We start from the raw sequence: 15,851 nt of genomic DNA, 5'->3' as shown, positions 1-15,851 counted from the left end.
TGTTTATTTTAAATTTTGTTATTTGCGAGCAATCATATTTAGCCATATGTCAGTCTCAGTAAAATGCATTGACTGTATCTGAAAGGTGTAAAATTATGTTGAATTAATTTCTGATTTCAAAAAACATCTCTAAACATTTCTTAGTTTACGATTGGCTTATTGACTTCTTCTTTTAATGGTGCAGTGCTTCGTACTGTATATGGCACATTACTGCTATCGATATGCATTAACGCCCTCAGTATTTAGCTAAAAATCTAAATCGCACCCCGCCTTGTGCATGTGCACGAGCATTTACAGCATCACTAGTGGTCAAAAACAACACAGAGCAGGAGGTATTAAGGCTTTCAGAAAAGTGTCTTTCGGGGCATGTTATCCTGATTGACAGGTGTCTCAACCTGATCAGTGCATCACTACCACTGTCATATGTCAGTCTGATACCACAGTGAGATATGGGAATGAGTTAAACTTTCAACTGATGGTCTGTTGTGTGTGTTGTTGGTTCCGAAGCTGTCAGCTGACTGCATTACAAAACTCAGTTTCTAACCTTGTACAGTCAAAAGAACTGAACAGAGACTTTTGATTTCTGAGCTTGTTTTGACTTCAAGGTTGTGTATTCACATTCCAACATGATATCAGGTGCGTAGGCCAAAAGGCGCTCTCAAGAGAAAAATGCACCAATACACTGAACAAATGCTGCCAGGAAAAATGATTTATTAATTCAGAAATGATGTTTTAACAAAATGTAATCAGGTTAATTATTTACCATATTTACAGGAAAAATAATCTCTGTGATGCAATCAAATGTTTAATCCCCTGAAAGAAAGAACATCTGAATACAATAATGTAGCAACAAAGTAAATAGAATTAACATAGCAGGCTACAGCTTACTGAGACAATTGGGATAGAGCTGTTTAAACAAAGAGAAGACTGTTTCCATCGTAGAACCTGAGGGTTACATATTGACGAGTCACACCTGGCTTGAATCTGGTAAAATCTTTTCTTGTTGACAATGAATCATTTGTAAATGATTGAAAGTTTCAGTTGGTATTGAAAGTAAGAAATGATCTTTTTGGGAGCATCTATTTAGTGCGCTGACACAGTTTTTTATCTCATCCACAGAGGTGATGTTTTCACCTTTGTCTGTTTGTTGGTTGGTTTGTCAGCAGGATTACACAAGAAACTACTGACTGGACTTCCACAAAATTTTGAAGGAGGATGGGTCTTGGCCCAGAATAGACCCCCTTAACTTTTGGTTTGGATCCGGATAAATAGACAGATACAGGAATTCTTTCTCACTTCCTTTAACATTATTAGACGTTAGAGGTGTTTTCCGACATTTTTCGTTAATTTTTCAGGGAATAATGAATGGATCTTGATGCAAAAATCAGACATTTTTAAGTGGCTGGTATGAATCAGTGAGTACAATTTGATACAGATCCAATATATAAATCCAGATCTAGAGAATTTAAATATATTTTATTTGATATGGGATGTGGTTTGGCCAAGTAATGTGCTCTGCTGAGTGTCATGCTCTTTTTGAGACATTGTTTAACAATATACTGACTTTAAATGTAGCATTTTACCAGAGATTCAGGCTCGAACGTCTTTATTTTTCTATTTACCTGCACTCTGCTGGATGCACCAGTCTCTTGTGGCCTGAAATTTGAAGGTGAAGTCAACCTCTGCTACAAGCGCTGCCTTCAGCCAGCGGCAGAGTAAACCTGTAGCTTTTGGTATTGCTTTGCCGTCTGTTTGATCACAGTAATGGAGAAAATGTCAGATAAGATGCAGTAAGCACAGGCAGCCGTCCCCTGACACTGCAAGGGAGAGTCGAATGGATGGAGGGAATGACACAGGAATATAAAAAGAGGGAGATGCTAGAGGGCAGGATGAAAGACGGCGCTGGAGAGGCATGGAGAGAGTAAATGGAAAGAGGGATGCTGGATGTAGATAGATTGAAGGTAAAGCAGCAGGATTGTGACAGATCCACACAAAATCTGATCATCTGCAGCTCCTTTCAAAGAATAAAAACACGTTGCTCTGGTTCACAGACGTTCAAGGTTTGCATCAGTGTAGAAAATAAGTTTTTCTTTATAAGGTTTTTCTGTATGAAGACAGTACCACAGGGAAGTCTCTCCCTTCTGCCACATCATTTAAATGCTTTTCAGTTCAACAGTAACAAGCACTTTATCCTCACATGTGCTCGAAAACTTAACTGTCTGTTTCATATTCTTACAGATATTTAAATTGGCTTGACATTTTCACCAAAGCACCATGGCCTCATTTCTGAGACATGCCCACACAGCTCGCTTTGCAACATGTTGCCTTTGGGTAGTGCTTCGTTTTAAAGAAAAGGAGAAAAAAGACTTTAAAAAGTGACTGGAAGTGCAGAGACGGCTGCTCGTCTCCTGGGCTGACTGAGGGAGGTGAATGAGGGGGGTGATCATCTTCTTGCTGCAGGCCGGCGGTATCAGCACAAGTGTAATGAAGGTGGAAAAGCAGTGACGGAGCGGTAGATAATTTTCTTTATCAGCGCAGAGTTTTTGTAGAGCTCTGCTGGATTGTTCCATTGAGATTGTCTCTTATTTTCTGGTTGAAGTCATGACTCACCCTCCGTCATATGGAACGTGTGCATTTAAGTTTGTACTTCCAGAATGCAAAGACAAGCTATTTATTCTTTAAATTAGCTGTGCTGTAGACTCGTTGTCATTAAAGAGTCAAAAGTGGAATTCCTGTTCCATAAAGTGGAAGAGCATGTTGGTTTTGTGCTGAAAGGCAGGAACAGATGGTGGAAGATAGATTTTTGAATCATTCATTTTGACATAAAGAAATTGGCTTTGACGACTGACAATTTAGGAAGATTTAATGATCCCAACTGGAACATTTGTTCTGCAGCAGCAGCAAAAGGAAAAGAACTGAGCAGGAGGCAAAATGACAAATTGAATTGAATCGCACCAAAAAGCAAATAAGGAATTTTTTTTTCTTTCATCACTAACTGTTAAACTGATTTACATGCGATGATCTTGGACTGCTCAGTCAATATATGTGGACATGATAGACTCTCTCTCAAAGCCAGGAATTAGAAACCTACGCTTCTCAGTCAATCTGTAAACTGCTGACTTCTGCCAAACCTCCAGCAAAGCACATTTGGCAGGATTAGATTCTGAATACATATCTTTAATTTCATTGATTTATTAGGTTTTTTTTTTTTTGTTCATATTCTTGGTTATTACCTTTTCCTGGTTGTTCTTACTTGATTTCCCTCTGGTCTTTGCTGCTGAGATGAGCTGTCGTCACCTGAGGCATTAATAACCTTAATCTTTCCTCTGCTCAGTTTCTGATGCTGGAGGGTATGTTGGTTTTCTTTTCTGGGCAGTTGAAGCGATCATGTCACTTTCAAATACAGCTGAAGATTTTTTTCACATATTTGGAAATAGTTGGAGGCTATTTGAGAATGCAGAGAGGGGAGAGTATGTACAGTTCGCATGTATAATGATGATCTGGTACAGTGGTTTGATGGACTGTTCAGTAACTGAAGGTCATTGATGACATCAGAAGCACCTTTATCAGAGCTTGATCTGCTGAAATCATCCTTGAGCTCAACTTGTTCACACTCTAATAGATATATACGTGTTCGAACAAGTTTGGGATGTAGTCAAGGACCCACGCACATATAAGCCACTCAATACTAATATCACTGCAGTCAAATTTGTTAAAGTTCTCTCTCTCTGTCTTTCTCCCTCTCTCTCAGTTTTCCATCACTTTATAGTCTGTCTCCTTTTGCTTTTCTTCGTATTGATCTTTGTGTTGTTGTTGCAGGCCAGGTGTTAAAAACCCTTAATCCCAAAACATAATCCCAGTGTGGATTTCTCTCAGATTGATTTTTCCGTACAACAAAAGTCGTTTGCTGAAGACCAACACAAGGAGTTCAGTCTGCAGGATTAATTGCTCCTTCAGGAATAAAAAGTTTTGTTGTTGCAGTCTTGCTTAAACAGGTGTTGCAAATGCCCGTATTAAATTACATGAACATAATTACACAGATATTACTGAAGTTATAATCCCTGCAAAGTGATTGTCACTTTTCAAATGACACCAGAAAATTATCCTGAAGCAGCTATTTGTAATTGCAAGGAGAAAGGTATAAGCTGTGTGTCTATGTGCTTCCAAAGATGTTTAAAGCAGAAGGTTGGTGTTCATTATGTCTCTTTATTTTAAACAGCAAATCTTCTGATGAGACTAAAAGCAGCGATGAATGTTTCTTTTTAACATCCTTCCATCTTTCTCTTCAGTGCCCGGAGCTCTTTTGCTGTTGAAAAACTATTTAAAAAACACATGACAAAGCAGTACTTTTGGACTAGGTAACACATTCCCTCATTACAGTCAGTTAGCAGGAGGAATTCATTGTTGGTTTTGGTCTCTTCAGGGGTTTTTATTGATATTAAAAAAAAGAAAAGCCAGCTTTGTCCTTTAAACAGTTTGTTAATAGCAGGCTTTTTACTGCTCTGTCTGGTCGAAAGTTACAAGCCTGGTTGTGGTCCGGAGTACGCTCTGTTGTACCTGTAACCAAACTCAACAGTGATATCACAGGGTACCAGACATCACTGCAGCAGGGTCAGAAGTTACCAGATTTCCAAGCAGTGTTAAAGAGTCATTTTAAATGCTCAAACATGGCCTTTAAGAGAAGACACACTAGAAGAACAAATCTAAACTTTCAATCCGTTCCTTTGTTAGTGTCACCACAGAGAATCCAACAGAGTGATTTGCTTCTTTTCTCTAATCATAAATGTCTGTTCTTCTCCTACCCTGGAACAGATGGAGGGCAGAAGGAGGTTCAGGTTTCGAAGCAGGATGCAAAGCTGGTCATCGGGGACTTTAACCCCTTGAAAGAATACAATTTTAAGATATTTGCGGTCAGTGGACAACAGCAGAGCAAACCACTTCAGGCCAAACATGAAGGTAAGAGACTTTCAACCCTCAGTAATATGACTGATAAAAATCTGATGAGTGATTAGCTGTGTGACATTGATGCTGCCAGTTGTTTTCAGAAATGCTCAGGCTGTCTTCAGGTTTGAGGTTTTTACAGAAGAAGCACTGTATGATTAAAAGTTGTTGTAAACGTAAAATTAACTGAACTGAAACGACCTGAGGTCACATTGAATCACACAGGAAAGAAAACTGCAACTGATCCAGTCTCTGTGTGACAACAAGCTGCACTTTAGGCTCCAATCAGTGAAGTCACAGCGGGTGTTTTCATCAGCTGTGATTGGCAGAAGACCTGCTGTGACATCAATGATTGGGGTGTGGCCGAGAGAGCAATATGCTGGAAAGTTTGAACCTGGAGAGAGCAACGCAGCAGTGCTTTCTGTAGTCTCTGTGTGTGTCTGCTCTGCCTTGATGTTGACCTCTGTTGTTCAGTGACACATCTGCTGTGTATTTGGCTAATGTTGTTTAAGCTCTGTGGTTGGTGGAGGATCGAGTGCAAGACAAGTCGAGCAAAGTAGGAAAGAATTCAAACAGCAACAACAACAGTACGCCTCAGCTCACTGCTGTGGTGTGAATACAAAAATATGCCAAGTGAGATGTTTACTTACTTACTTACTGTTTCAGTCTCTCACAACCTGCTGATATTTATTTATCACACTGCGCTTCAGGAACACAGAAATACTACACAGATCTTTTTAAATGGGAGTATTATTGCAGAAATCCACAGGTGCTGAGTGTTTTCTCCAGACATTTATTCAAGTCAGGGTGGAAAAGCCCTTTGACTGTGCTGACAAATGTTTTGTTGTTGATGCACCACTGAGTGAAAAACACTGTAGCAGCTTGTATGAGATATAAATGTGGGTGATGATGTTTGGCATTTAAACAACTACAATCATTGCTGCTGTTTGTGCAGAATTGGATACTAAAAAACTTTCCACCGGTAGTCAAGTTTCAAGTCGAGGCAGGGCTGGTGTCGTCAGTGATTGACTGATTATAACAAACAAATATTAAGGCTGTGTGCCAACATAAAATAATGAGTCGACTCGAATATAAACAGAAACCATCAGTACTTATTCAGTGACATCCTCAGGCTCATCAGGACTTAAACTTTAATCACACTGTGTCTAATTGATCAAAGTAACGATGGTTTTGATGTTGTTTTTCAGTTCCTGCCACTTGGCTTGTTTCCCACATTAAAGCTTAAATACTCTCATGTTGTCTGATTTGTTATCGTGGTTTAAGGTGTCTATTCTTGTCGATTCTATTCTCGTGATTTTAGCAATTTTCTTTATTTCTTTTGCCTTCCCTTAAAAGCTTAATAATGTCACCCATTTTTGATCTGATCTGTTTTCTTGCCTTGTTGTTTATTCTGTTCTGTTAGTTTATTAATTACTTGATAAACATACATTCAGGCAAAGTTACTTGTTTTCCTTCTCCTCTCCTCCCCATTCATTGATGTAGATTCTTGCATTATGTGTTATTTCTTCCAGCTCAGCGATCAGGCATCGCAATGGTTCAGTCTCAAAGGACACAAGATAGCGGTGTCACCGTGGAGAACAACGAGATCTCAGAAGGTAAGATCCACAGCAGGTTAACAGGAGGCAAGACAGGTGAACAAAAAGACTGAAATGGAAAAGATTGACACATCCGTCTGTTGTGAGTCTCTGGTCGTCTGGATTCAAGACCCCTCCTGTGTCACAAGAGTAGAGGAAGAATGTTTTTGAATCACCACGTGAGGAAGACAACCTGCCACTCTTCAAGAGCAACTTAGACAAGGAAAAATAAGAAAATGTTCCTCTAACAAAGAAGACTTTTCTTTTTTTTAAATCAGAGGAGACAGTGCTGTGGATGTCTACGTTCTCAGCTCACTTCTCCTGAATGCAGACACCTCTTTTTGTGACGAAATCTGAAGAAGGTTTTCAAAGGATCAGTTTTAATACTCTGACCTTTCTCAGACTGAGAAAAAAACAGTGCCACAACAAAACAAGGTAAGTGGAAGCTGAATAGGCCTGCGAGTTTTGTCACAGACGGCTGCTGGTGAGCAACGAACTCGATTCACCCTGCAAATCAAAGACAGCTTCTCCTGTTCTGTCAGTCCTTTTTGGAAACACTTCCATTTGATAATGTGTTATTATTACCGTCCTCTCACATTTGAAGAAGGAAGAAGGCCTGTGAATGTGATACTCCTGCCCTTACACAGCGATGATCACTGAGCCTCACTCCATAGAAAATGGATGGAAAGGAAATGAAATGCCACAAAAAACAGGAGTTGAAGCGAGAGGCTGCAACAATCAGGAAATGAGTGGAGAGACGAGTGTGGTAAACAAGCCTATTGTAATTTTGAAAGTGATTGTAGCGCCCATGCTGAGGTGGACAATCAGATCTCACAAGGAAAACACAGGAAACGAGGAAACAACTAGGTAAGCCGAAATCTCCTTAGTGTGTGCCTCCCTTTCATATTACAAACCGCAGCAACACTGGACTGCACATGTATTTGTGTTCCAGTTGTGGTTAAGATTCTGAAAGCTTTACAAAGGGTAGAGTTACAACGTTTGGTTTCCTACAATAAAGGTGTTAATTCAGCGTTTTAGATCATTTTGTATATGTCGTGTGTGCTGCTGTTGTATTGGACTGCCGATGTATTCAAAGGTCTTTCCTATGTTTTGTTCCCCTTTGAATGTTTGGAGTGGTGGACAAAATATTGGAAACACCTTGCTATGATCATATTTTCATTTGCGTTTCCATCAAAGCTGAATTCAATAAACATCTTGTTGAAAACGAGGACGTTTACCTTGCTGTGTTTTGTTGACAGAAACCTGATGTTGAGCCGTGTTCCTTTGCAGCTTTTAAAAGTGTGATGTGTCCCTTTGTGTGAGTGGTGTTGTGTTTTGAAGCCTTGAAATGGAGGAATGGTGTTAATGATGGTGCGAATGAAACTTTGGCAGACGGTTAGCCGCCGTCTCCAACCCAAATTACAGCTTCTGCTCTGAAATCCGTCACAATAGGATAAATACTCAGCAATTCAAATCTTTTTTTGGTGTCTAAATCTACTTACTAGTGCATCTCAATCAGCCTCATCCCATCTTGTATATCTTTAACTGTAGTCACGTTTTTGTTGCGTGTGGTGTGTTTAGATTTCCTTTTGATAAAATTATACACGTCAGTTTGTGTTTTTGTCTGTTCAGAATGAGAAAGAAATACAAAAAAACTACTTTTGCAGCAGAACTTCAGCTTTCTCCTCACTGCAAATCTCATTTCACTTCATCACCTCAGCACTTCTCACGTAATTACAGTCTGGATCCTCTAAATGGGGATTTTATTCTTCCCTCAGTAGTACCAGACCTTGCCAGGAGAGGTTTGGTGATTGGTGATTCTTTTTCCTCCAGACTGTAGAAACTTTACAAACCTGTCATGAATTTTCTCTGCGTCTACATGAAATTGCTCTGGTGTCCTGGGGTCGATTTAATCCTGTCCGAGGTTTCATGCAATTACCCAGTTTCTGACGTGGTATCTGAGCAATGTAACTAGTGTTGGAGAGTGGCAGCATCAGACTCCAGATTTGATTAAACTTAATGCTCTCATTGGGGAGTTAGGGTGTTGCAACAGCAAACTTACATGTAAGATGATTAAAGAGGTGTTTCAGTTGTGAACACACATGGAGATTGATAAATAGTTAAGTTAAAATTAGTTAAACCTTCGACTATGAGCTCTCCAGTTCTCATGCTGCAACTGCGATTTTGATTGATTTTGGTGGTTCTTTAGGAAAGATTGCCAATCTGGACCAAGTTCAAGGGTGATGCATTTTTCTGTAGCAGCAGCGTTCAAAGGAAGGAATTACTTAATTTTTCTCATCCTAATTCTTAATTAAACGTCCTTTCTTCACCCCTCACATTACACACACAGAGTAGAGACAGCTTCTTCTGTACGTTAACATTTCACTGATGTTCAAGATGTTCGAGTGACACTGAAAATGTGACAGATCTGATGTCAGCCATTTCTCTGTGAGAACGCTTATGGCTCGACAGATGTTTTAAAATGGGTGCTAGACTTCGCCGGCTGTGTTTGCACTTGCTGCTCAAGTCGAGTCAAAGCAGAGAGAATGATGGAAGACTAGAGTGAAGGAGGGAGGGAGGAGGTGGAGGAAGCCTTCAGTGAATCCAAAAGGATCTGATCCAAAACACTGAGATAATTACAGCTACGGCATCAATAAAAGTCCTTTTTTTGACTCTTTATTGCTGCTTGGGTGTGAGAAGATTACCTCTGCTGTTTCTTCTTTCTGAATCTGCCACTTCATGTCAGTCTTTAACAGTCTGATAACTATATTTTTAAAATATTATGTATGCATTTTCTGCAGACGGCACTCAACACTTAAATTAAACAAACCGAAGGAAAGAGTTATTATTTTAGACGTTTCATTCACACATAATTGAAGGGCTTGACTTCTACCTCAAAAATCTGCATTTCTTCCTCAACTTCAATTGAGAATGTGGCTCATTTTGTGCTGTTAGCAAACACGTGAAGACAAATGTTACACATCAGGAAATGGCAAAAACTTTTATTAAGGTTGTTAGTCTGTTTGACATAAAAAAAAACAATTGTAGATATATTGTTGGTTTAAATAAATGCACTTTTTAAAACAAAAGTACATTATCAGCAGTATTTTAAGTTGTTAGCTTTTTGTTTGAAAACAGCACTTATAATGTGTTCAGGTAAAAGTTAACTAGTGTAGAATTACAGAATGCAATGATTGGCAAATCCTTTTACTTTCAGTTTCAAACACAATACAAAGACGAGATTTTTAATGTTCAAACTGAAAAACTTCATTGTTTTTTATAAATACACACTCATAATGAAGCAACATGCAAATAAGAACCACATACCAACTTTTTTTGAATCACAGTTGCAGAACCTGTTATATAATTCACTCAGAGGTAAATCTAGTGTGAAAAACTTTGTGTTTTCTGCTTATTTCTCGCTTATCTCCACTCGAGCTGTCTCCTCCATTTTAAGAGTTTCATATAAATATAAAGAAGTCCAGCAGCAGAAGCTGTCACTGCAGGTGGCAGGCCATTAGTGTGAGAGCCAGAGCGAGGTCTGACTGGGACCAACATAGTAACAGTTGGGGATGATTGTGATTTCCTGTGGTGTGTCACGTCGCCTGGCTCCTGCCTCGGCTCAGTCAGTGACAGTCGCCTTTTGGCCAAAGTGTCAAAAATCTCTTAATATTTCAGTGTAAGTCAAGGACGGAGGGAGGGACGAAACGGAGAGAAAACTTCAAGTTTGAATCAAGTTTGTTCTGTATATTAAAAGTTTGCAAAGCCTAAAATTATGTATGCAAAACAAAAATTCTGATTAACGGACAGACAAAAAAGAGAACTTCTCACTTTCAAAAAAATTAATTATCTGATTCCAATCAATCAATATTTTGTCAGTAAGCAAGTCGACAAATCTTTTAAGCACTAGTTGCATCGTAGCTGGTGTTTGTGTTTATGTGTGCAAGTTGGGAACGACTCTCTGTGCCCGTTAATACAAACACTAATGAGAAAGACTTTGCATTTATGTGCCGTCACATTTCTTCAAAGTTAATTAGAGACACAGACTAAAGCTGACACTGATGCTCTGTTGGTTCCCTGCGATGGAAATTAAAAACTACATGATTCAAGATTACATTTTTACACCTGTAATTGGGACTATTGATGTCACTTGTAAGATGGAGAAAAACACATTAGCACATGTTTTGAATATCCAGCAGTGTGTAATGAGTGAAAGCTAGTTCACCCACAGATTCATCAGGTTTTATTACAGAGCCACTGAGCGAAGTGTCCTTTTGTCCCTCATCATCCAACCGTCAACTCGTGAAGTCTTTGTTCTTTCTGTGCAAATTGTAGCATAAATGAGCAAAAAATAAAACAAAACCGGGACACTGCTGACTGCTTTTGTTTTGGTGGTGTGTGATTCATTGGTCAGTTTTATAGTGCAGTCTTCTTAAAGTCGTTCAGTATGTTCTCCTTTCTGGTCTTAAGACGGGCGTGTCAGACCTTTGAAGAGTTCAGGTTCATGATTTTTTAAACTAGTTGTGGTTGCTGTTAATTATCATACTTGCTTGATGAGAGTACGTTATAGCCAGAAAATGTTGCCGATTGCATAGTTTATACTATAAATATGGTGTGTGTGTGTGTGTGTGTGTCTCCTGCTATTTGTCCAAATTGCTCTAACTGGCTGCAGGCTAAAGGGGACAGATGGGGGAAATGGGAGCCAACCAGTGATAAAACACTTTGCTTTTTTATATCACACTACACCCCGCCACCACCTTCTCTACTTGTCTTATTGAACCAACTCCCCAACACACACACACACACACACACACACACACAGACACACACACATAAACAAACACACAGACACACAGTCCATCAACACAACCCCATCGTCATCCCCTCCAGCTCTCTTATTTCATCAGCTCTTTGCTTTTCTCTCTTAACTGCCGTCTCTGTGTGAACTGCTTTTTCTGATTACTGTCTTCCATCTCTCGGCTTTTGACGCTATTTAGTTTTATTTCTTCCTTTTCTTTGCCTCCTTTTTAAAACATTATGACATATATGCCGGCTATGAATACATACGGACTTTACATAAAATCATTCTACATATCCAAGTAACATATCTGCTGACTTTCAACAGATGAACAGTAGTTCATAATAGGATGTAAAATTCTAATTTCTCTCCTCCCGACTGTCTTTTTTCCCTTTTGTTGCCATGATACCTGAACTATGATTTCAGCACCAGTCGAAAGTTTAATATTGGGAAATTTGCTCCTTTTGACGATATGAAAACAATCACTGATATTAGAGGGTTTTTTTTCTGTTTGTCTCAGCTCTAGAAGAAGAAAAGATGATTTATCTGTCTTCTTTCTTTCTTCGTTCTTCTAGTATATATATATAGAATATAAATCACATTTGATAAAAATATGGAACATTTTTCAATTAAAATATTAAATTCAATTATTCGCACTCCCCTCAGAGTTGTATTAAAATGTTGGTTATCATGATGAGATATCCTGCTGCCCCCCTTTTCCCCTGTATTCTGTCTCTTCTTCATCTTTCTCTCAATTTTCACTCTCCCCCGTCTCAGCACCAATTTTGTGCCTTCCTTCCACCTCTTTCTCTTTTCTTTCTTACAGCTTCACCTCACACTGTCTGCTGTTTCTGTGCTCAGAGCTGACAGTCCTCCTTGCCCACACTTGCTGAATACCATAGCTATAGCCTCACAGGCCTGTTCTTGGGCTGCTGCCTTGCTGCTGATCAGACCTTTAACAGCTGCCTGCCTGTCTGTCCGCCTGCCTGCCTGCCTGCCTGCCTGCATGGCTGTCAGTCTGAAGATTTGGCTGCTTGTTTGTCTGCTGGTGGTGTTGTTCATGTCTGATTTTCTGCACGCTTGTCTCTGCAGGCCACCAAGATACTTACAGGGCTAACTTGCCCGGAAAGCTGCCAGGCTCTACACTTTAAAGGAATACTTGTACCAGAGTATTAAATACTTGCCTCTGTAGGCTTGTAAGGTAGCTCTGAAAAGTTTGAAGCTTGCTCCTTCACAGTAGATCACAGCTGTAATTAGCTTAAATTCACAACACTTACAGTGGATTCCAATGGTGGCCCAGTTCTGTGGTGTTATCAAACAGCTCCCGGAGTGTAACCCACTTCTCCCCAGCCAGCCATATATTACAAATACTTATCTTTTTCTTTAAGAATATGGGTGATAACAGTCAGTTGCTAGTGCGGTGAGCATTGTCATTTGTGAACAATCTAAGCAAATGTAATTACATACGACAAAGTATTACAGCCCGACAGACTTTTTAGATTTTTGTAGGTGATACAAAGAAATGATATCTGGGAGTGCAAATAAAAAAGCAAGCAAGCAATAGCAGAAAGCAAAAACAAGCCCAAATCTGTCAAAATTTTGATCGATGACATATAAAGCATTTTGTGGGATATATTTTGAATCCTGAGATTTTTGCTTTGAACACATGGTGGCAGATCAAGGGATTACAATCCTTTCCTGAAATATCTTGAGGGATGTTGGAGACCAGATGGCCTGCCAGACAGCGACAGTGTTAAAGTTTTGTCAAACAGGACACTGGCCTGCTGACCTTTTGACAGTAGAAAGTGTTTTATTTTAGCCAGCGCTCTGATACAGAGTTTACATTGCTGTGGCGTCTGCACCTCCCTGTCTTCCTGCTCATCAAACACAATGTTTGTTCAATTCTTTGTCATCTGTCCTCTGTTGCGTGATAGATGTGGAGTGTAATCAGACATGAGAGCACTACAACTTATCTATCGGCAGGTCTCCCACAGGTCAGCACATAACACTTGTGTGTCCTCTTGTTTGTCCTCCTGTCCACCTGTCTGAGTGCGGGTTGCTCAATCTTCTTTTTTAAAGTGTTTACGGTAGACGAAGACGAAGTACAACATGCAGTACATTGAGAGGAAAATTAGAAGCGTCAGTATTTGTGACGAGTTGAGAACGAGACTCAACAATTAACTATTTTACAAATTTGAGCTTTAAATTTCTTGTTAATTCAAGTCCCAAAAATCATCAGAAAGTTCTTAAATGTTTTCAGGTTTGTTTGTTGAGCCTACGGATGCTGTTTTTGTATCTGTGCCTCCTGTAAAAAAACATTGTTATACAGCTGTTTGCGTTGTTGAAGGCGCTTTTTAGTGGAATTTATACTGAATGGATTTTAAATGAAATAAATGTTGTGACATTAGAGCTGCATTTTCTTTCTAATCAGCCAGAGGATGAAGCTGCAGCAGTAACTCACACTCTACAACACAAAGCTGCCATTTAACCATCACCAATCTATCAGTACCTGTTTTTGGCAGAACAACCCTTCAGGATGTATTTTAGCTGTGAAACATCTGTAATGGGATGTTCCCCCCTGAGAAGTCTAATGACACACCACACCTCTAAATCTCCTGTAACAGTCAGGCCAGGCTTTTATGTCGAGGCTTGTCCCCCCAGAAAATGTCAGGAGGGAGAGTTACATCAGATCCTGTGTTATAGTCAAGACACTATTTTCTTTTCAGGATAACTGATAATAACAACAACCGTGATCTTTTAAAGTGAAATACTGATATCGTGTAAATAATACCCATATGATTATATTGTGAAAATAATCCAGTGCGTCTCAAATCGTTTCTGTTCCTTTCAGTTCTCAGCAGGTGGCAATGATTCGCCTTAGCGTTGGTTGCCAACAACCATAAAACATAAAAAAGAAGGAGAAAAAGCTGCAGTAACAGATAACTGTTGGCCGCTAGATCCATGCCGCTATTGTGTGGCATGGATCTGTCGAGTGGCTGCTACTCATTGATTTATTACTGCTGTCAGGAGCTGACAGACATTAATGTTTACATTGCACTGCTTAAATTTGGACATTTTTGTATTCAGAAATCTATAGCAATAGTCCTCAAACTTAGTCAAACTATCTGGTACGTCAGCGTGAGCGTCGGCACCTGTGCTTTAGCATTTCATCACATCAACTATGAACACATTACACACTTTTAATATTGTTAACATTTGCTGACACTTTGGAAACCCCCTGAGTTTTATTTTACAGATTTGTAATGAAACAGTTGTAAAACATAAGGTTTAACTAGTACACTCGTGCATGTTGTAATAATTAAAGTCTGAACATCTGAAAAATTCACATATGTTTGTTTTTATAGCACTTTCCTGCTCTCCCTTATTCAAGCTTTTTATATTCTCTTTTAGAAAAAACAGTGGAGACACACACAGGTAGAAACTCACGTACACCAAGTTAATTTGTGTTGAAGGATTAAAAAACTCATGGCAGTTGCCATGGCAGCATTTATTGTGTAAAGGGCCACGAGTTTGTCAATGGTTGTGTTGACGTTAGTTTGACTGACACTCTGTTCTGAGATGGAGAAGATTTGGTCCTTGTGGTTAAATTTAAAGAAGACATACTTTTGTTTGAATCCTAAATACTAAATTCTCGACACCACTTTAAGAAACCGACCGGTTGGCAGGTGTGTTTGTGGGCTCTTCAAAAATAGCTCCTGTCAACAGTTGAACCATTGTTCCAACAGCAGGATTTTAATCTGAGTGAAGAATCGTTTAATATTTTACGCGCCTCATTTAGTGTGTCATTACCGCGTTGCTCAAACAAGAAACTGCAAGAAGTAGCAGGATCTGAAAACATGTGCTCTGCATTGAGCTCTCTCAGGATTTTACAATCTTGCTGCTACGCTCAGTGTTACATTACAGGGCATCGTTTTGGCAGCAGAGCTGCAGGAAGGCAGGTGTGGGCTTGCTTGTGTAACACTACATACTGAGCTTTGTCTTTATTATATCACTCTTATATCCTGATACACTATCTTACCCAGTTGGAATCCAAATCATTCAGGGGCCCGGTTCAGTGATCCGTCTGAATTAGCACACGCTGTTTGTATTTGTCTCAAGGCTGTCGGTCTGACTTACATCACTGTCTTGTCTACTCACCGGTGCACAAAATCGACACTGGAAAGCATGTGTGTGCGTTCTGACATTCCTGAACCAACTCTGTGTGGAGCAAATCTTTATGATTATATACAATTGAGGTTAGCTAAAGGTGAACACCATACATGTTTTTTAAACTATACATCCCACGTATTTCACCACACTGATTATCTCTTTTAAAAACAAAATGTCACTTTTAGATTATATGACTGTAGATGTTCTTTTGTTCAGGCAGTTTTTAGTTTAGCAATGTAAAGATCAACTTGCATCGACTTGAATCTTTCAGCAGCTAGGCATCCATCACAGTGAACATTTTGCCATCTTGTCTTTTGTTTAAGTTATATAATTGTTGTGTAATCATG

At 39.4% G+C, this 15,851-nt stretch overlaps 1 protein-coding gene across 5 annotated transcripts in view; it reads left to right on the top strand.

Annotated features, from left to right (window-relative positions):
* Positions 1–15,851, top strand: part of col14a1b (collagen, type XIV, alpha 1b) — a 166,030-nt gene that overhangs the window by 14,387 nt on the left and 135,792 nt on the right. For 4 of the 5 annotated variants that reach the window (XM_084379990.1, XM_084379989.1, XM_084379992.1 and 1 more), the window contains 2 exons: positions 4,813–4,956; positions 6,474–6,557. The exons of the other annotated variant lie outside the window; for it this stretch is intronic. In XM_084379990.1, coding sequence (XP_084236116.1) covers positions 4,813–4,956; positions 6,474–6,557 — 228 coding nt within the window. The remainder of the gene's footprint in view (positions 1–4,812; positions 4,957–6,473; positions 6,558–15,851) is intronic. 5 annotated transcript variants of the gene reach the window in all.

The sequence above is a fragment of the Pagrus pagrus genome, assembly GCF_965226575.1.
Source record: "Pagrus pagrus genome assembly, chromosome: 17".
NCBI classification, from domain to species: Eukaryota; Metazoa; Chordata; class Actinopteri; order Spariformes; family Sparidae; genus Pagrus; species Pagrus pagrus.
The sequence above is the reverse complement of the archived record's forward strand: the minus strand, read 5'-3'. Positions and strand labels throughout refer to the sequence as shown.